Here is a 22,872-nt window from a genome sequence, read left to right as displayed (position 1 = left end):
GATTATTATCTTCAGTGCTTAAATTTGGTGACATTGTTGTATTAAAAAAACACTATTACTTCCTGTTGATATTATGACCAAATCGAGTTCAAGCGCACATACATTCAGTGTATTGATCTCATGGCAGTGTATTGATCCCATGGCGTCTCTATTCGTTTCAAAGTTATTTGCGTTACTACACTAATTGCTGTGAAGTTTAATATGTTCTAAGCCAGGGTTTCGATGTTTGAAAGTGTCCAATTATAAACAAGTGGCGTTACAATCCTTGATGTTTGAATCAAGACAAAACAAAGAAAATATGGGAAGTTTCTTACTCGTCCTGGCTTCGGCGTCTCATGTGACACCTTCGTAAAGTGTTTTTAAGCTCGGCTGTTTTCGGAGAAAACCCGAGGTATTTTCATAGCCAGCTCGTCGTGTCGTGTCGTCCGCCGGCGTCGTGCTCAAACCTTAACATTGGCTCTAAAATTAAAGTGATTCCACCTACTGCTTTGAAACTTCATATGTAGATGCACCCGGATGAGTTCTACACGCCACACCCATTTTTGGGTCATTGGGTCAAAGGTCAAGATCACTGTGACCTCTAAAAAATAATCTGACATGCTTTCATTTATTCAAAACTACACCCGCAGCCGAGCGTTGGCACCCGTTATGCGGTGCTCTTGTTGTAAAATCCGTTTTTTCCTTAACCCTTCGGAATAACGTTTTGAATCTTGAAACACTTGTTTACCATCAAGGCGCCATTCGTATGAAAGAGATCACACAAGTCTACCAACCACTCTTTCAATATTTGCTGCTGGTATCATAAGACACCATTAAGTCCTGGGGCACTTCTTGTTCATGCATACGGGCATTTCGTTTCGGAAATGTAACGATGCTTATAGCTTGTAACGATCATCGATAGTTATTGAATTTTGAACACAGAATGGATGTAGTTCAATTAGATATATAGATAATTAGATACAGATTATATAGAGCTAAATATCTTACACGCTAATTTAAATGTATTCTAGCAATGTATGCCGATTCAGCCAATCCCTGTTTATAGTTCCGCAATTATGCTCCGGCTAAGAAAACTTAATTTAAGTCCAGGCCATTTATTGCACACAGTACTTTTCTTCGTGTCTCTCTTATGATATTGTATGGCGGATTAAACCAAATCCCGTCTTTAAATTTTAAGTTATGTTCCAAACAACAATATTCAAAGTTAAAAAACATGGACCAGAACATTGCACTTTCTCTTAATGCCGTCGATTGTAATGTGACGGTTCGATCAAATTCATTGAATAATTTTGAAGTTTTTTTCTGAGCAAAGTTGTTTCGGACGGACAGACAAAATGCCAACAACTTAATGCCTTAAGCCATTTAACCGGCGATTTGCATCTTTGTAGGTAAGGCATAAAGCGGGTTTTCCTCCTATAAAATTGTCAGTAAATGTATATAGTTACTAGTATTATGTTTTATTATTGAAAATCACTTAATGAACCCCATGGGTGTCGGTTTAATTCGTACGCGTGGTGTGTAAACAATCATCGGGTGTAAACAAAAGCCATACAAGGGACACCATCTACACTTTACTACAAGAACACTGTAGTTAAGAACATATTCTTTATTTTAGAAGTCACATCTTACACATGTACAAAATAATTGTTCACAAGAGTACACCGAGGGCTGAACGGAAGACTGTTGTAAATCATATTGAATAAAGAAGGAGATACTGCAGTTTTCCGTTCAGCCCTCGACATGTGCAAAGACATAATAAACCAACATACATGCATACATGTATATTTTTTTTTTACAAGACAGGAAAACAACTACATATACATGTACATATGCAACACAAACTATCATATGAGTCGCGTTCTAAGAAATCTGGGCCTAATGCATATGCGTAGTGTCATTCCAGATTAGCCTGTGCACTGTGCACAGGCTAATCTTGGATGACACTTTACGCACATGCATTATGCCCAGTTTTCTCAGAACACGACTCATATAATTAAAGACAGTGACATACAAAAATACACATGCAAAACACTTAATGTCACACTTTATATATATATATATATATATATATATATATATATATATATATATATATATTTATATATATATATATATATATATATATATATATATATATATATGACAGTGACATACAAAAGTACACATGCAAAACACTTAATGTCACACTATAATAAAACGCTTTTATTAAATTTGCCGTAGCTTTCGTTATATTATCGCACGTTAGATTGCGCGCCAATTTTAGTCTTTTGTGTTTAGTCCATATGGTGTGAACGTCCTCAGTTTGCGCTTCCAAAGTTGTTCGATGGTCTTCCGGTACTCGTCGGTTCCATTTAATTTTTCGAGTCCCATGACCCGGAAGTCTGCGACGCTGTGGCCGTTTGTGTAGAAGTGCTCGGCTACCGGGTCGTTGTGTCGAGTTCGTATGCGGGACAGGTTAAGAAGATGTCGCTGGTACAGGGTATCTCCCTTTTCTCGTACGTATAAGGTCTTACACCGTTCGCAGTGTACAGCGTAGACTACATTGGTGGATTTGCAGGTGACCTCGTTCCGCACATTGTAGCTTTTTCCGGTGTTGTCGCTGAACTTTTCAGCCTCCATCATGAATGGACAGATTGCGCACCTCTGTGCCCCACAAGGTCCGCTCCTGTTGTGAACTCGGAAAAACATCCGGTTGTGCTTTTTATGAACCAATATGTCTTGAAGGTTGCAGTCTCTTCTGAATGCTGCTAACGGGGGTTCAGGAAAAACGTTTTTCATATGATCTGAAATGTGGAGTGTTGGCAGGTGTTTCCGGAGGATATGGCCGACATTTGGTAGCGCTTGGAGAAAGTGATAACGAGCGGTACCCTGGAATAACTTTTTGAAGGCACTTTTGTATGCAGAAGATTTTCTCGCTTATTGTTATCAACTTTCTTCAGCTGTGTCTCGACGAATCGACCATTGTATCCTCGCTTCTGTAGTTGCTCTTTTATATCATCTCTGTGTTTTTTGTAGTCCGTCTCTTCCGAACATATTCTTTTTAGCCTCACACATAAGCCGTACGGAATGGCCTTCTTCGTAGACTCGGTCTGCGACGAGTCCATGTGCAGGTAGAGATGCCGATCTGTTGGTTTGGTATATAGGTCTGAAACCAGCCTTCCTTTTCGAATAGACGGCATGGTGTCTAGAAATTCGAGCTGCTCTGTGGAGTAACGGAGCTCTAGCTGTATTCGTGGATGGATTTCATTTGCAACCGCATGGAATGTCTTTAGTGCCTCCAAACCATGTGTCCACAAGCCCCAAACATCATCAACAAAGCGGTAGTAGGCTATTGGATGTTTGTTTGATTTTGAAAATAACTCTGTCTCCCAGGCTCCCATGTAGGTCAATGCGTAATTCATTCCTAAGTGCGATCCTATAGCAGTTCCTTCATTTTGCATGTAGTGGTCTCCATTGAATGAAATGGTGTTGTTATTTAGAACAGTGCCCATCATTGTGATCATGTCGTTGGTTGGTACTTCCGGTTGCACTCGCCGATTGAGAGCTTCAAATACTGCAGCACGAGCTTCTTCTCTTGGTACGCCGGGGTAAAGAGCCTTCACATCCAAACAAAATATGATGGTACCGTCTGGTAACGGCTGCTGTATCTGTGTTATTTTGTTTAGGAAGTCGGTTGTGTCTCTCACATACGACGGAAGTGACGTCACATGATCGCGTAATTCATTCTCCACTATTTCCGCCATCTTCTCTGTCGGGTGATTGCGGCCGTTTACAATAGTGCGACAATAGTGCGGAGAGGCATTCCAGGTTTATGAAGCTTCGGATTGCCCTGAAGCTTACCGGAAGTTCCACCGCCGCTGGTGAGATACCTTTTAAGGTCACTGTCGATCGACCCCTTCTTGTATAGGGTATCGGCCACTTTCTTCACTTTGTTTTCCACAATCTTTGTTTTTTCATCCGTCACCGCGACGTATGTCCGACATTTCACGCTTCAGCTTCTTGACATACACTTCAACACCGTTATTTCGAAGTCGTCGGGACCGTTAAAAAAAACTTCGGATTAACGATAATTCGAAATAAACATGTGACAGAAGACTTCTTTGATTCTGTAAAAATGAAACGTTTTGGAATTCGCATGGTTTTGTTACACGCTTACTTAAAAAGCGTAAAAGTAGTACGATAGCAAATAGATTTCCACTTGTAACAAACGGGGGAATAAAACGATTCTTTTTCTTGTTTTTATATTTATCTAATTACAGAACATATAAAATATAAAGAATAGCACAAATTATCAGACATACATACATATAAATACATTTTCGGAAATGAACTAATACGCGATGTATCTCTGAACAACGGCGTTCGCGCAGACGACAAAGTGTGATGATCGGCTTTTGACGCGCCACGACAAAGGTGTGAAATTACGCACCGTATTATGCAGTTTTGTCTTCGGATTAAATATTGATAATAAGCTGCGAATTATAGTATTGGGACCGACTGAATCACTTCGAATTAACGATTTCTTCGGTTTAACGAAGTTCGGATTAACAGTGAAAGTTTACATTAAACAAAGGAGAACCAAAACCGGGACCTGAAAAATACTTCGAAATAACGGTGACTTCGGATTATCGGTGTTCGAAATAACGGTGTTGAAGTGTAGTCTTCCCTGTCCATTATCACTATCCCCGACCCCTTGTCGGCAGGGCGAATTACTATGTCATCGTCGTGGAGTAATTCTTTGATTGCCTGTTCTTCCGATTTGCTTAAATAAGATTTAAATTTTCGTTTTAATCCGCAAATGATGTCGTCTTTGACCGCTTGTATATATGTGTCCAGCCATTTGTCGCGGCCAGCCTTTGGCGTCCACGTCGAGGTCTTCTTTTTGTATTGACGCTCAACCTCCCTGGTTCTATGTTCAGCGTCTTCTGAATAGAAATATTCTTTTAAGCGCATACGGCATTCCCACGCTGACAAGTCTGTAAGAAATTTTCCTTTGTCTATTGTTTTGCTAGCCGGTATGAACTTCAGTCCTTTCGAAAGCAGGGATATCTGAGCATCAGTTAACGTCTTCTTTGACAGGTTGGTAACAACTCATTTTGTTTTCGTCATGTTTCGTCTTTGTTTTTGCCATGCACCATGTGGTTTGCATTTCCTCCGAGGAGAGTGTTGTTTCTTTTGTAATCACGGACGTAGGTCTTTCATGCTGCCGAATAAAGTCAAAGTGCTGGTTTTCAAGCCGCATACAAATGAACTTCCGGTTTGGCGATTCTCTTTCGACATGAAATCGCAGCCAACTAAAGCATCCATTGCTGTATTGTTTCACGTATATGTCTACGTCGTATAATGTTGAAGCCGCTAATATTTCCGCCTCTGTAGCCCAAGAGTGAGAGTTACCATCGCTTTGTTTCATGCAGCTTATGTGTACATCGTAATCACCATCAATATAGTTCTTGTAAGTGGATTCGTTGTCCAGCATGTGATTAGTTACAGAAGTTCTTACAAGTTCATGTTTCTCGGGATCATCGAATATTCCTGCTGCAATACACCGGAAAAAGCAGTTTCCATCTTTTTCAATCAAAAGAAGACACTGATCGTCTGCACTTATCTTACGAGTTAGGAGTAATTTAAGTTTTCGTATTTTAGTCCTGGGGAGATCAATTTTCATTTTTAATGAGAAGTCTGTAAGTTCACAAAGTTTCTTGTCAAATTGCGGTTTACTGATAAGCGATGAAAGCTTAGTTTCATAGTCCATTTTCTGTTGAGCTTCTTTCAGAACACGGTCACAGACGGCGACACTTTCGGACATCAGAGAAAGCGATGCTTTGTGTAAAATGTCTGATACGCTTGCGGCCTCATAACTATTGGTTTCAAGATCCATTTTCCATTTAATGTCGAATCCCGTAGGAATTAGTTCTGAATTTAAACAATCAAGCAGGAACTGTTTATGGCTTTCATATCGACAAATCTTTCCAGTTACTTTCTTCAGTCGCGCAAATTCGATATATTCCGTTCGGGATATGCCATCACGTTGTTGCATATAATTAAGTCGCTTTTAGCCGTTTATATAAAATAAAACGCTTTTATTAAATTTGCCGTAGCTTTCGACCTCTCGGTCTTCTTCAGCGGCGTTTATTTGTGAATAAGCATATCATCTTTATATATATATGGACAGTGACATACAAAGACAAAGCAATTTGAATATAAGTTAAAAAAAAAGAGATGTGTTTGTCAGAAACAAAATGCCCCCTACTACGCCGCTTTGAAGCCATATATTTGACATTTGAACTTGAAGGATGACCTTGACCTTTCACCACTCAAATTTTGCAGCTCCATGAGATACGCAAGCATGTCAAATATCAAATTTATATCTTCAATATTGCAAAAGTTATGACCAAGGTTAAAGTTTTGGGACACACACAATGAATGAATGAATGAATGAATGAATGAATGAATGAATGAATGAATGAATGAATGGTTGACAGACAGACAGGCCAAAAACAATATATCCCTGAGCATTCGATCAGGGGGCATAAAAACATACCGTACCTTGATCATAGATGACAGAATTTTTGAATATAATACTTATACAGTGAATTCAAGCATCAAAACATGACTTAAGGTAAAAACTTTTATTTCCTATCAATATATTTGCATTATAAAAAAGTGGATAATACAACAATTCTTCTGATTTTATTTCTTATTTACTACAATAAATTGAAAAGCTTTTTTTAGACATCTACCCAAAAGGGTTTGAAATTCTGTTGGATATATTTAAAGCATAATGATAACCGCAATTAAAAAACATACATGTATATTTTATTGAAAATGACGGTCGCCAAACATGTATATAAAATGTCTTCGACGAGGCTGCGATGACTTAACTTTATAATAAAAATAACAATTGAGCATACTCCATTTCTGAATGCCAAAAACAATATTTTCCCTACAGAATATGAAACATGGACAAAATTCGTTTCACAATATAACTTTATAGTTCAAAATTTCAAACAGCCTAATCAACAAATGTTTGTTAAAAAGTGTTATATATTGTTTACTGTTATATTATGATATCTTCAGTTTTGGATTATTTCCATTCAAAACACTTTTGGGTGAATTTGAAAAATATATGCAACTAAACAAATTGCCAGTTACAGCATTCAAATCTACAGCATCTTGTTCTTTCCTCAGTCATTTTAATTTTCCTGATGCTTGATAAATGTATTTGTCTTATTTTGAACGAAGTCTTTAATATTTCTCCAACTTCTTCTACTTAAACACGGGTTTTCTTTTAGCAATTTCTCGCATTCTGATTTCCCAGGCAATTTGTAAAGATGCATATATTTGTCAAATACACTCATCACAACTCGTTGTTCCTGCGGCGTCCACTTCTTTTTTCCTGAAATATAAAATACCAAGATGCATACCATAACATGAATAAAAAAAAAAGCCTGCAACAATTTACGTTTATGTGTGTCGTCCACATAATAACGATATTATATGAACAACATTTCAAATCATCGGATGAGGACATCATGTTAACATAAGCAATGCTGAACCAAATATATACAATAAGAACAATGTTGCTGTTTCATGTTGCCAGAAATATACAGAGTACATGTTTTATCCAAGATAACAATAATACTTTAACGCAAAGTAATGCAAATATTCCTCCAAACAATTATAACACACGCAAATAACTATATTTGGATTTAATGAATTGGTTCACCGGAAGGTATGGTATAGCCTACATTCTAATAACGCCTCCTAGTGGTATACCGTAAGCAACACTGTACATGAAAAAATGAACCACATAGTCCAAGCTAATGGCAGGAATTGTTAAAGCCACACTTCTTGAAATGAAATACATGTAAATCAATACATAAAGATGCAATTTGAAAGTGTGCACAATTGTCAAAAAATCTATAGCCTAGTTAGCAAGTAATTTTTTATTTTTTTAAACTTTTAAACCGAAAGTAAAATTTCTATACATATACGTCCATTTCAACAAACGCAATTATTTGTAAGTTTTGGTTAAAACATATTTATTTCTGAATGCATATACATCAAATAAATACACAGTAATATGTGGATTGACCTGGAAGCTAAACTTAGCTTATTGTAGGTTGTTCCACGAGCATGAATAAGCGATGCATTAGGCGAGAAGGACTTCACTACATAAATGTTAATAAAGAGTGGTTGTGGTTGAAAGTACATGCGTATAATTAAATTGAAGTAAGGTTTAATGTGGGAAAAGCAGATGGGTATGGATACATAGATGAAGTGGATGTGTAAGTGATAGTAGGGAAGAGTTAGAGAAATGGAAGCGGAAATAGAGTGGTAGAACGAGGTTGGAGAAAGAGTTTGAAGGAGCTGGGGAGCACGTTATGTTAATGTGGGAATTGGTACCAAAGGTGTCTTATCATAACGTTTAGATTTATCAATAAAGGTATGTACTGCTGCAAAAATAGTGCAGTTGTCTTCCAAAGAAAGAATAGGATTTCCAAAAAGCAATACCTTGGTTGAGGGTAGGCAGAAGTGCGATACACAGTTCAAGAGGCGCACTTGAATGGTGGAGTACAATGGGCAGTGTAAAAAATAGTGGCTACCTGTTTCTTCTTCGCCACAAGAGCAAAGAGGTGATTGTATTATGTTTTTACTAAACAGGTCATGTGAAAGCACACCGCAGTTTGTGCGTAGTCGCATATGCATTATCTGGGATATACGTTTGCCATAGTAATAATATTTTGGAACTTTGACCGCTGATGATGGAAGACCTCTTTTAAATTTGTGGATGGATGATGCGTTCGAGATTTCCGTTGAAAGGCTATTGAAAGCACGAGTTGTGGATGGGATAAATGAGTTGTAGTAGATAGCAGTTCTAGCTCTAGGAACATAAAGTGATTGATTATTCCTTAAATTATAGTGGTCGTTGGTATTCATTGGTGGACATAAGTCAGACAGATAGGATGGGGTTAGGTTATTAGTCATTTTGTAAAGTAAGTTTTAAAGTGCAAAAAAGACGGATTTCTACCTTGTAACCATCAGATATATTCTAATTGGCATAGATAAAATATGTTTCTTATTTATACTTAAATATACTATGCCAAATAAGTTGTGTGGCTTTAAACACTAATTGAATTTTGATGCTATTAAACATACCACTGTTATTTCTGTTTTTCTTTGTTTGCCTTTTTAAGTCCTCATCTGAGTCTTCACTGTCTGGAGCTACAACAATATTGAAAAGGCATCTTGAGCTTAAGATTCTTTATCACATTGAATTCAGTCTGCTCCTTGATATCCTAAGATATGAAAAACGAAACAATGGTATAATTTTGGTTTATACCAATGACCTGAAAAACACAGTCATTAACTATGTTGTTTGCAACATTAATGCAACATAAATTAATTCACACACACACACTCACCGGTAACTTAATTTTTAGTCTAGGCTATCCAGATTTGAAACTGACCGTGATACTGTCAATCCAATTAAATATTCTGACCCAGTTTCATTCCTGTTCGCCAATATAGGATAAGCAATCCAAACAATTTCATTTCAGTGTAAAAACTTGACTTTGTAATCTATATCAAACTGACCAAAATTATCAATTTACCTAGATATGGTTAACAGAGAAAATACATGGACAAAGTGTCAAAAATATCAGTAAATACATATATAGCATATACAGCATCTAAATAAAAATAAATCACATTTGATCGAATTGCCCATTTCTTACCCATGTACTCAATAATTAAACATGGACTAAATATTGGCAATGCAACATCCTGAACAAGTTTCATTAAGTATTTAAGATTATTGTACTAAATCCTTGCACACAATATAATTGTTGCAGATTCTATGTCAGAACAACTTCAAAAATATGTTTGTTTAGCATTGTACATATTTGAACAGAGATGTAGAACATATTCGTGTTGTAATCATCATTGACTTTTCAGCCAAAGTTTGAAGTTCCCACTTACATGCCTGGACAATTATAACCTGTGCCTCATCCACATTTTCTGTGAGCAAAAACTGTTTGAACAGCATGAAGAATCCCTGCAAATAATGTAAATATATCATACCAGTAAGTACTCAAATTGCCTAAACAAATTCTCTTATCATCATGAAAAGCACTAAAAATGTTGGAAAATAATAAATTAGTTGATATTTTGTTTCTTTACATTTACACTCATTTGAAGTGGAAGTTATATCCTATTACATGGAGAAATGAAATATTCAAAACCATTAACTAGTGTCAGTTATTGCCCAAAAATATGGGTTTTTAAAGCACAAAGACAAAAATCATTTAGTGTGTAAATATTTTTTAACAGTCGCATTATTCTAGTGAAAATAAATGATTGCAAGAAAAATACTTAAGTTATTTGGTCGAATGTCACAAAAGAAGACTTTGGATAGGGAATCAGACACACATGGCAATGGGGACTCAATGGTTGTTTTCACTTTACTTCCCACCTCATAGACCAGATCGTTATCAGCATGTAAAAGTGCACAAGTAACAAGGGCTGTTTGTAAAACATTCATTCCCCCCATATGGGCTGTCAGATGTAGTGGCAGCCATTGTGTGAATACGTTTTTGGCACTGTGACCTTGACCTTTGACCTAGTAACCTGAAAATCAATAGGGGTCATTTGCGAGTCATGATCAATGTACCTATGGAGTTTCATGATCCTAGGCGTAAGCTTTCTTGAGTTATCATCCGGAAATTATTTTACTGTGTCAAGTCACCATGACTTTGACCTAGTGACCTGAAAGTCAATAGGGGTCATCTGCGAGTCATGATCAATGTACCTATGAAGTTTCATGATCCTAGGCGTAAGCTTTCTTGAGTTATCATCAGGAAACCATTTTTCTAAGTTGAGTCACTGTGACCTTGACCTTTGACCTAGTGACCTGAAAATCAATAGGGGTCATCTGCGAGTCATGGTCAATGTACCTATGAAGTTTCATGATCCTAGGCATAAGCGTTCTTGAGTTATCATCCGGAAACCATTTTACTTTTTCGGGTCACCGTGACCTTTGAACTTTGATCTAGTGACCTGAAAATCAATACGGGTCATCTGCGAGTCATGATCAATGCACCTATGAATTTTCATGATCCTAGGCATAAGCGTTCTTGAGTTATCATCCGGAAACCATTTTACTTTTTCGGGTCACCGTGACCTTTGACCTAGTGACCAGAAAATCAATAGGGGTCATCTGCAAGTCATGATCAATGTACCTGCGTAAATGTAGAACTTACTAATACATTGTTCTGTTACTCTTCGTTTGTTGTGACGTTCACTTCTTTTTGGAGTAGGTCTTCATCAAGCTGCACATGTATAAAAATGAATACAGCACACATGCAAATGAGACATAAGAAATGAGTAAAGATATATGACAAAGGTTATCTGTCATCAAAATGTGCATCCATACCGGGATTCAAACCAGGAGCCTTTCGCTTATAAAGCTTATAAAACAAACATTCTACCGATCAAGCGATCTGGTTACTCACTCATCTTTTACAGTCAGTGAATCAGATGTCAGACCATTCATAAGCCTACACTATTACTGCAATATGAAACAATCCCATATACGAAATATAAGTATGGTATATGTAGCACAAAAACTCGTGCCCCTGTGATTTCAAAGTTGCTTAGTCAACAAAAATTGTCCATAAGACATCTCGCTCAACTTTCGACTGATCTCAGTTAGGTCACAGCTAGGTTTGTGTTCGGTGACAATGTGCATTCCTTGTGACCTCCTTGTGAGATTGAATACATATGCTGAGTTTCAAGTGCAAAATTGGCATGTGTTGGTATGATTTTTAGTAGGAAATGGGGAATAATTGGGACATGCAATGACATCTCATTAACAACTGGTAGAAAATTACATGTTCACTTCACATTTTCTGTAAAATATCATACTCCATATATATCAATGTGTATTAATGTGGAATTTACTTCAACTTCGGATACTGCAGTATCAAATAGCGTCAGAATATATAATGGCTGGAATATATAGTTTGCGTCTTCTATGACTCAAAATGAAATCTTACAACGAATAAGTAGACAATTCATTGTGTTTTCGACTACTTATAATTGAAAACAAGACATGTGTCATTAGGCCACAAATGCCCCCACATTCCACTTTTGTTACAAAATTTATTGTGACCTTGTCACACTGACCTTTGACCTAGTGACCTCAAGCAATGTTTGATTGTAGATCTCAATGAGATGCATGCACATGTGAAGTTTAAAGAACATAGACCAAAGAGTTTTCATTTTATGAGCAAGGTTAACGTTTTGGACAGACACACACATACAATAACTTACAGACAGACAGACAGACAGGCCAAAAACAATATACCGTCTGATCATTTGATCTGGTAGCATTAAAATAAACACTTCTGTCCGTCTTGTTACTGGAAATGAGAATCTCTATATTACTGACCTGATCAAAGGAGTCCTGTGGCTGTTTCCTCTCTCCTCCGTTGTGGGTGTTCTAGCCTCCCCGTTGTGGGCCCCCTGGCCCTGGGGCAGCTGCCTCACCTGACCCTTCGCCAGAAGCCCTAGACCTATGAACCCGTTCTGCTGTGAGTGAGGGCAATCAGGGGTGCAGGCTGCAGGCCCAGACTGATGGGCACTGGAATGTTGTCCATTTTCTCAGTAACTGAGGTGCAGGCTGGTTCTGATGGTTGAGATTGTCCAAGGCTTCCTGATAGTGGCCTTTCCCTTGCTGGCTGACTGACTCTGGTCTTGCTGTTGATGTGCTGCAGCTTTCTGCAGGCTTCCATCAATAACCTGTAATGGAGCCTTGCTGGGAGCTGCTCTGTTATCTTGGTTCATCACTGGCTCTGTCCTCAAGTATGCACTTAGAGTCTCCTTTGGGTTGTTTATTTTCACTGTTGGCTTTGCATTAAGGGCATTTTTCCCGTTCACGTTGTTCAAGCTGTTCTGTTCACCGTTGATGTTAGCTGTTGGTTTCTTGGCTCCATCCATCTGACTAGCTTCTGCTACAGGTTGCGGTCGCTGCTGCTGCTTGGACTGCATGTTCTGCTGCTGTAACTTGAGTTGCTGGTGTTGCTGCTCCTGTTGTTGCTTCTACAGTTCTTGCTGAATCTTGAGCTGTATCAACTGTTGGGTTTGTTTCTTCAGAAGTTCCTGCTGCTGCAATGTGACCTTAGCGATATGATTGTTGGAAGAATAGACTTCAGCCGCTACCAATACTGCTGGACTCAACGGTTACCCACATAGGGTTAGGGGTTCACTGGCTGGCGGTTCTTGTTATGCTTGGCAGTGAGAATGAGTTGATTATCAATACTGGTAAGAGTGGTATTAGCCTTGCCTACTGTGGTAGCGCGACAAGGGGGCAGGGGAGGACGCAGACATGCACAGGGCTGTGATGACCATGCTCTCGCTGGTTGTAGACAGACCACTGACTTCAAGGTTACCAAAGTTACCGCTCACTGAGTGTGGATGGTGAGATGACTGGGTGACTGTGGAGACAGGCAGTGTGCTGGAGGTGGATTTTATCTCACACATGATGTTCACTTAAAGTGGCGGTTGCTCATCTTTGTCTCTCCTCTGTACCTGCTGATAAAATTAAATGAGCCGCGCTCTGTGAAAAAAGGGTTTAAAGCATATGCTGTCCCAGATTAGCCTGTGCAGTCAGCACAGGTTTATCAGGGATGACACTTTCTGTCTTAACTGGATTTTAACTAAGAAGAGACTTTCTGCAAATAAAAAAACCCATAAAAGCGGAAAGTGTCGTCCCTTAATTGGGACAACACTTTACACACATGCACTTAACCCCCTTTTAACACAGCAGGGCCCAAATACATCTTGAATATTGAGTTTGTAAATACTTCAGTTAAGCTTAAGAATGGCTTAAGTTAGTTTTCATCCTGGAATGAAAAAATGAACTTTTTTGATAACTCTGATAACTTCTTCATAAGTAACGAATAGAAATTACCAAATACAAATATACTGTTTAAACATTTTATTTCATAATGATGAAATGTTGCACATTAAGAAAACCGATGTTTTTAGCTGATCAAATTTGCTCCTGTGAAAAATTTATGGCAACGTTGTTCTCAGATGTTTGAGATACCGAAAGGGTCCATAGGTTTTGCATCGGTCTTCACAGGCCAATTATTGGTCTTACCATCATTGACAATCAGCATGTCAATAAATCCACGAATAATATCTGACAAGTACTTAATGTTAAAAAGTTGTTAAACTGTAAAATGATTTTTTTTATATAATTTACTTCTGACAAGACCTGAATCACTTTGAATCATAACTCAAACTATTTGGTTTTTGTTTAACACACCAATAAAATAATTAATTATTTCACAGAATTTGCAAGCACATTACTGTTACATACCTAGACACTCTCCTTCCATATTGTTCTCCCTACTGGTGTCACCCTGTCTGGCCCCGTCTTGACCTCCTGTCCTTTCTGGGGGGTCCCAGGACCAGCAGACAGAGGGCTGGGACTCTTACTAGAGGACTTGCCGCCCCCCCCCCAGAGCCCTGCTTTCTCTGCTTCCTGGAGGCTGACTCCTTCTTCTGCCTCTCTGCCTCCTCCACCAGTCTCCACTCCTCCTCCAGTTGTATCAGGCCCATTTCTTGCTTGCTTCTCCTCTTTAAGTCTATCAGTTTCCTGCCTCGCTTCTTGTCTCACTTTCTCTTCAGCCTGCAATATACACAATCATGGAATACCATAATCTACATCTCAAAAAGTAGTGTTTTTCTGTAGTCTAATTTAAACATTTCTCCATTTTAAATACAAAGGAAATTAAGTATTAAAACATTCTAAATTCGAGCAAAAGCACTATTTTAATTCTGTTTTCACATTCCAATTAATAAAAATCATGATTTACTTGCATAACTCAATTTAAAAAATCTATTGATGATGTAATAAACTAAAGTTACAAAGCCTATCTCACATATAAATGCTATGTCAACATTCATCTTCAACTGTCTCTAAATACTTATCATCAACAAATTATAAGTCAATTAATATAAACTGATGTATTTCAGCTAGATTGCATTGCAAGCCTACGGCTGACAAGAGTTCATGTCCAGGAAAGAACCAGTAATTTGTATGTGTTTAAAAAATCATCAAAACATATCCTGGTTGGAAGAAGAACCAATAATATCCCTATCAAACAAGAGCTGTGTTTGTGAAACTCAATTCCCCCTACTGCACTTTGAAGCCGCACGGCAGCTATTTTCGAAAACAAGAGCACCACATAGCAGTTGCCAACGCTCGGCTGCGGGTGCAGTATTTAATAAATGAAAGCTTTTCTTCAGAAGAAAAGGTTTTTTTGTTTTTTTTTGAGCTCACAGTGACCTTAACCTTCGACCTAGTGACCCAAAAATGGGTGTAGCGTGTAGAACTCATCAAGGTGCAGCTACATATGAAGTTTCAAAGTTGTAGGTGGAAGCACTTTGATTTAAGAGGCAATGTTAAGGTTTAAGCATGACGCCTAACGCGGACGGCAGACAAGACGAAAAGCTGGCTATGACAATTCCTCAATTTTCTCTGAAAACAGCCGACCTTAAAATGACCTTTGACCTTGAAACATGACCTTGACCTTTCACCACTCAAAATGTGCAGTTTCATGAGATACACATACATGCCAAATATCAAGCTGCTATCATCAATATTGCACAAGTTATGACCAAGGATAAAGTTTTGGGACAGACAGACACACACATACAATGAAAGACAGACAGTCCAAAAACAATATACCCCCGATCATTCCATCCAGAGGCATCATTACACACACCTGAATGAAGAAAAGGGCACAAATGGGGACAATATCACAAATATCAGACACTCAGTACAGTTTTCCTATCATTATGTCAGATTAGAATACCCAAGAACGTACCAACATATTGTTCTGTGAATCCACAGTTTCCATCTTCGTAGACTACATCTTCATCAGCCTGCACATAGGATGCAAGTACAAAAGTGAAAATAATACACACCAAAATGAGGACACATGGCACAAATGAAGACAATCTCGCACACATAAAAAATCATTAAATGAGATGAGTGTACATCAACTGCCAGTGCAACATATGCTGACACAATATATAATATTAGGATAATATGTATAAAGTTATAAGGTGCGCTTTATAGTCTGCTTCAATAACGTATGCATCTTTAGCCGACCTTGACATTAACCCCCCGATCACTGGGATTGAAGTCCACCGTTTACATATGACACCAAAGGCAGCCACGGCACATTGACTGATTTCCCTCACAGGTAACCATTTATACACCTGGGTGGAGAGGAGAAAGCGTGAGATTATTTTTTGCTCAGAAAATCCAGTGTCCCGAGCAGAATTCGAACCAGGGACCTTCTGATCCGTAGACCAGCATCCTACCACTAGACCACTGACCCCACTAAACCCTACCTTTAACGCTTAATATGTTTAGCAATGACCTCATGTGTCTTCTGTGACACGTCATGACATCTCATTTACAATAGGTAGACAGTTTAGTGTTCATTTCACCTTTACTGTAAAATAACATACTCTGCTGATATAACTAAATGTGTATTAATGTAGAACTTACTTCAACTTCGGCTTGGCACTGTTCCACTGGCCTTTCTTCTTTTCTGAATTTGTGGCTCATGTCTCCATCATCCTGTACAAGTACAAAAATGAAAATAGCACTAACCTGAAATGGGACAAAGGACACAAATGAGGATAATGTCATTCATAACAGAACATTTTTTATCATAATGTCAAACGATAATACTGAAGCCACCATCAAATGTTACTGCAGTATTTTCGTCAGTGGTTTAATACTGCAGTAACATTTGATGGTGGCTTCAAATAGCGTCAAAACATTTCATGGCTGAAATATATAGCACTACAAATTATGTGTCTTCTATGACTCAAAATAAAACATTACAACGAAAAAGTAGAATATTAATTGTGTATTTGACTATTTCCAAATTGAAACTAACACACACCCGAATGAAGACGAGGGCACAAATGAGGACAATAACACACAGATCAGACTTTCAGTACATTTGTTCTATCATAATGTCAGATTAGAATACCCAAGAGCTTATTGACATATCGTTCTATTAATCCACATTTCTCAGACTCTTTCCATCTTTGTAGACTTCATCTTCATCAGCCTGCAAAATGGCGCAATTACAACAGTGAAAACAAGATTAGTTTGTGAAACACTATGTCCCCGTATATGATGTTTGACCTTGAAGAATGACCTTGACCCTTCACCACTCAAAATGCGCAGCTCCATGAGATACACATGCATGTCAAATATAAAATTGCTAGCTTCAATATTGCAGAAGTGACATTACATGAGCAATTTTGACCCATGTATTTGACCTTGAAGGATGACCTTGACCTTCCACCACTCAAAATGTGCAGCTCCATGAGATACACATGCATGCCAAATATCAAGTTGCTATTTTCAATATTGCAAAAGTACTCATAAAATGAGCGACTTTGGCCACATATATTTGACCTCTGATCTTGAAGGATGACCTTGACCTTGACCTTTCACCACTCAAAATTTGCTGCTCCAGGAGATACACATGCATGCCAAATATCAAGTTGCTATCTTGAATATTGAAATATTGCAAAAGTGTACATTAAATGAGCGATTTTGACCCATATATTTGACCTTTGACCTTGAAGGATGACCTTGACCTTTCACCACTCAAAATGTGCAGCTCCATGAGATACATATGCATGCCAAATATCAAGTTGCTATCTTCAATATTGCAAAAGTTATTGCAAATGTTAAAGTTGGCGCAAACTAACAGACCAACCAACCAACAGACAGAGCAAAAACAATATGTCCCCCACTACTATAGATCACAAATGAAGACACGAGCACATATATCAGATAATCGGTAAACAAGCAGTAAAACTACAATCTTAATGCAAAGCGTGTATCCAGGTAAACTATAATTATGTTATAAGCTTAATTTTACGTAGACGTATACAGTGCTTTCCCAAGGAATTTTTTCAGGCGCCCCGGGGCCGATCGGGGGTGGGTTCGGGGTGTCCCCTCCCGACGTTTTTTTTATATTTAACATGTCAATTCACGTTCTGTGGTGCGTTATAACTCAAATAAAAACAGCGTCAAAAGACGTCATTTGGTGCGCTATGACTCTTCAAAAAAATCTCCCAGTCATTTAAAAATATATTTTTCTATATTGTTTAATTGTTTTAAAACTTTTCCGCACAGATAGTAAAATCCCGACTCGAACGATTCCCCAATACATCCGTTTCAACCCAACTCTATTACTGTATACTTACTATTTTTCAAGTTTCTATTTATTACCCGATAATCCCGTTTATTCCGTTTTTATCAATCTCTTTCTGGTAAATATTAACGATAAAAGCTTTTTCTTTAACACAAACCTTGCCATTATTTAAGTGACTATTTATAGATGATTTGATGAAATATTGCCTCTGAATATGCGTCAATCCCCTGACCTGTTGTGGGCTTGTTAAAACGCTCAATACACGCCATTTGTATGCAATAGACGCAACGTTGTACATGCCGCATAATTTTCGCGCTCTTTTTAATTGAGAAAAAGATTCGACACAAAATAAATTTGCACTGCTATTTACATTCGGAAGTGTGTTTCGGATTAAAAACGGGTTAACATCGACTTACGGGAATGGGTTTCGGATTACAAATTTAATCAGTCCCATATGAGATTTCAACAAATATTAACCGTTGCGTTATAAATTCAACGATCATTTGTTTAAACACTTTACGAGTCGAATAAATGTTTTGACGGAATTATGCATGAAATTCACGTTGTCCACGAGGATAACGGCCGGTTGCCATCATCAGTCTTCTAACTATCGATTATCGGACGAAACATGTGCAAGTGTGCGTAATTAATTCAACGAAAATTTGTTAAAGCGCATTACGTGTCGAATAAATGTCAGAAAAACGAGGTGAATCAGTTCTATAAATGGACATGTTGAAATATACATGTACGGGAATTAAATAAATTGCTATCACATTATTGTAACCGGGAGTCATTTGCACAACTTACTCGCTATAATAATTAATTGTTTACCACTTGCAATTAATTTCTCGTATTAATTATGAGTCATAGGTTACACTTGTTTACAGTAAAATGGTGTGATGATGATGCCCGAAACCGTCTTTAATGTTCTGTACTGTACTAATTACCGGTTTTATATTACTCAAATGGTACAACTTCTTGCTAATCAAGCTGCGATAAACTCTTACTTCATGCCCGACGTCAATCAAAAATAATGGTCGATAGTTAACCCCGCCCTCATAAGCATTCGCGTAACCGATTGGACGATGAACTTCACAGTTTGACGACTGGAAAGTTACCAGATACATCATTGTCAGCATTTAAATGACCGTGTAATGTGGCTAAAATTATCGATACGCGCGTCATGGTGTTTATGGCGATTACTTGTGAAAGTAGGTACCGAGTGCTCTTTTAAAACAGGGAATATTGATACACTGATAGGGAAACCTTGATTTTTTTGGACAATCTACACTTTCTTTTACTGAAGAATACACTGATCGGAAAATTTCAGGCGCCCCGGGGACTCTGATTTCGAAATTCAAGCGCCCCGGTAAGGGGCGCTTAAATGGCCTGGGGAAGACCCTGTATTTTTTGTAAATAGTTCTGTATATGAATTTAGAAATGCTGTAGGTGTATGTTACTGTCTTGTGAGCGCCACGTACTTGTCGATTCAACGTTCATTGACGTTCTGTTTGCTAGGCCTAATAGAAAAATCATTTTCTAAGTAAGTTAAGTTGTGTTTTTCTTTGTCTCTGATAAAACATACTTCATCAAATATCTAAAATATAGTAGAAAATCAATTCGACTCTTTCAGTGAATATTAATAATGGCGACAAAAAATGTACAACCATGTAACATGTACATCCATAAATATATAAACGCATCTTTCTGTGTCTTATCAATTCTAATGTTATTTAATTTATCATTGACCAGGTCGTCCAGTACATGGTGAAGCAAAAACTGCAACAAAACATACTGCTAGTCTGTTTATAACTACAAGTCATGTTTTGTCTACCTTGTGTATGACTTCTGAGGAAATTGAAAAAGACATAGAGAATTATCTTGAACTTAAAATTTTCGGCAAATAGCATACTCCACAGATAGCATGCCATCCATGTTCATAAACGTAGAACTTACCAAACTAGTAGTATCTTTCTGTGACTCCACATTTGTTATGGCTTTTCCCTCGTGATTGACAAGGTCTTCACCAGCCTGCACAAGAAGATATACATAAGTGAAACTAACACACAGCCAAATTAGGACACGTAACACAATTGGGGACAATATTTTTATAACACACTTGTGAAAATAGAATTATCTGAAATGTAAAGCATATAAAGCCAACAAACAAGTAATTATCACAGTTCATAACAGATCCATTGTGGGGTAACATCGTCATTTTGAAAATTTATACTAATGATGTATATAATATATTGTCAGTCATGATATCTTTGGAGCTTATTGTATTATTAGGCTTTAAACATCCAACATGACTTTATAAGATGCAAATTTGACGTATTTGTATACAGTTTTGGGGGAAATCCCGTGATATGAATGTCACAGTTTACAAGTATATAAAAAGAAAATGAACGCAACAAACCTTTCTCCATGGTAAATTTGGCACTCCGTAATTGAACCGCAGCTCCTCATTTAAAGCTATGTCTTTGGTGGCAAACAGGCAGTTTGTACAAGAACTATTTTCATCTCTGCATTGTTTCTGATATCCCCCTTTATTGCATCGTTTATCATACACTTTCTCATAAGAATGTGTCCTGTGTTTCATCGATCCTAAAAATATGACAGTAATACTGGTATTTAGTAGGCAGCAACCATTTTTAAATGCATACTGGTTGCTCAAGATCAACTTTTCGACAACATATGAGAGTTATAGTACTCACTCCAGCGTCCGTGTTGGTTACAACTTAAATTCAGAGGGATAATGGAGCTTTTATGAGGAACATGTCAATGTTTTTCAACAAATTATACTCATATTTACACAAAAGAAATATTATTGGTGCTCAAAATGTGTCAAGAACGCCTTTTAATGTGTTGGTAAATAGCTATACATAGCTAATGTTGAACTGTTATTACTGTGAACCGACTTGAAATAAAAGTGTGTAACTTGTATCTAAGGGGTCATCATTAGTATTACGGTACACTGTTTACAGGCCTGTATTTCAAACATTTCCAGCCACCATGCGGGAGGGGACTACCACTCCGTTTGCCTACCCCCATTTCTTCGACACGCGGAACGATGTTTCGACCTCATGTTCAGACCCCTTTAGTTGAACATTTACAAAAATTGACAATACTGGCACACGTCTCGGACAGTCAAAATTCGGATACCTTTAAAGCGTCATATGTAGGCAAACTCTGCAAAACTTTTAAAAGACAATATAATAATAAGACACAGAAATTATTTTACACATGCTATATACCAAATATCTTATATTTAGTCAGTATAAGGCCACAATACTGAAATAATAATGTATTGGAAACTTATGTTTCTCAAACACACCAACCGAGGGTACAGTAAAAGGTTACACGCAACTAAATTACCTAAAACTAGGCAGCACATATATTATCAAATAAAAGATTAAAGAATTCTGGGTTAATGTTTGATAATTGTCAGAAATTTTCGGTACAATTGTTAGAATTTTGACGAAACTCCTTTTGAACTCTGTATATATAGTGTATAAATATATAACAATTTCATGTTTAAGGCTGTTCTTTCAAGTTTGCTGAAATGTGCTATAAGACGTTGTTATGAACAGGGATATATTGAATCTATCGTTCATATATGAATTAAAGTTAATACTGAAATTGACTTATACAATATGTCTTGAACTATATTTGGCTTACACCAAGCCAAGTTGCTTTATTTGTGTAAATTGGGCCATTCAAGTATTTCTTGTTTCAAGTGAATTATCTGGACTTGTCTAACACGTACAGCCTACTATGTAACTATGTAACATTGCATTAAGTGAGTGATAATAGCCTATCATATATCCATATAAAAACACAAATTTTATTATTGTCAAAACTGTACGTACCTATAAATCATTTATGTATTTCACCTCAAAACCTGGTGGGCCAGAGTAGGCATAACACGCTGACTTCGCTTATTCAAATTGATAATCAAAACTGCGAAAAAAAGTGCCGTAGTAAGTTCGGGAGAGGATGAAAACTTTTTGACTTGGAGAGCGAACAAGACCAATATGGCAAATTTTGGATAATTCAAGGGCCATAATCCAGAAGTGTCTTGGCCGGTCTGGCTTGTTATCGAACTTGCCCGAGATATAATGACCACAAACATTGTCACCAAGTTTGAAGAGGATCGGTTGAAAATTGTTTGACTCAGAGAGCGGACAATACCAATTTGGCCAATCTTGGATAATGCAAGGACCATAATCCGGAAGTGCCTGGGCCAATCTAACTGGCTAACGAACTTGACCGAGATTGCCTTGCCACACACATTTTCTCCAAGTTTGAAGAGGATCGGATGAAAACTATTTTACTTAGAGAGCGGACATCGTTGTTGACGCCACCGCCGCCAGACGCCGGACGCCGGACACGATTTGGTTCCCATAATACGACGCGTCTTAGGACGCGCGTATACAAGTATGAAAGATAACAATGCCAGAAAACGTGTTGCAGAGCAGTGGTCGGAAACATGTTTAATCCACTTGTGATTCAGAAGCAAATTGATTGGACCGAAAATGTAGGCATAATGTTTAATTATATATCAGTTTGGATTAAGTAAATCAGTTACAAAAATGTACATAAC

General features: G+C 37.6%; 1 protein-coding gene and 1 long non-coding RNA gene across 2 annotated transcripts; both read right to left on the bottom strand.

Moving 5' to 3' along the window:
- Positions 1-6,448: 6,448 nt before the first annotated feature.
- Positions 6,449-14,113, bottom strand: LOC127838822 (uncharacterized). Its single transcript, XR_008029978.1, has 5 exons — positions 12,452-14,113; positions 11,262-11,330; positions 9,982-10,057; positions 9,160-9,225; positions 6,449-7,396 (listed from the first exon to the last, which is right to left on the bottom strand). It is a non-coding gene; the product is annotated as an uncharacterized LOC127838822 (long non-coding RNA).
- Positions 14,114-14,377: 264 nt separating this feature from the next.
- LOC127838821 (uncharacterized) lies at positions 14,378-15,957 on the bottom strand. Its single transcript, XM_052366821.1, has 2 exons — positions 15,900-15,957; positions 14,378-14,698 (listed from the first exon to the last, which is right to left on the bottom strand). Exons 1-2 carry the CDS (start codon positions 15,930-15,932, stop codon positions 14,387-14,389), a joined length of 345 nt encoding a protein of 114 aa, XP_052222781.1. The 5' UTR covers positions 15,933-15,957; the 3' UTR covers positions 14,378-14,386.
- Positions 15,958-22,872: the final 6,915 nt, after the last annotated feature.

This window comes from Dreissena polymorpha, chromosome 7 (genome assembly GCF_020536995.1).
Source record: "Dreissena polymorpha isolate Duluth1 chromosome 7, UMN_Dpol_1.0, whole genome shotgun sequence".
Lineage (NCBI taxonomy): Eukaryota > Metazoa > Mollusca > Bivalvia > Myida > Dreissenidae > Dreissena > Dreissena polymorpha.
The sequence above is the reverse complement of the archived record's forward strand: the minus strand, read 5'-3'. Positions and strand labels throughout refer to the sequence as shown.

What these genes read in the sequence shown, in the direction of transcription:
- LOC127838821 (XM_052366821.1), bottom strand. Translation starts at nt 15,932, where the DNA reads ATGGAAACTGTGGATTCACAGAACAATATGTTG. An exon ending in ATTCACAGAACAATATGTTG is followed by an intron (nt 14,699 to 15,899) that starts GTACGTTCTTGG and finishes TGTATATTGCAG; the next exon opens with GCTGAAGAGAAAGTGAGACA.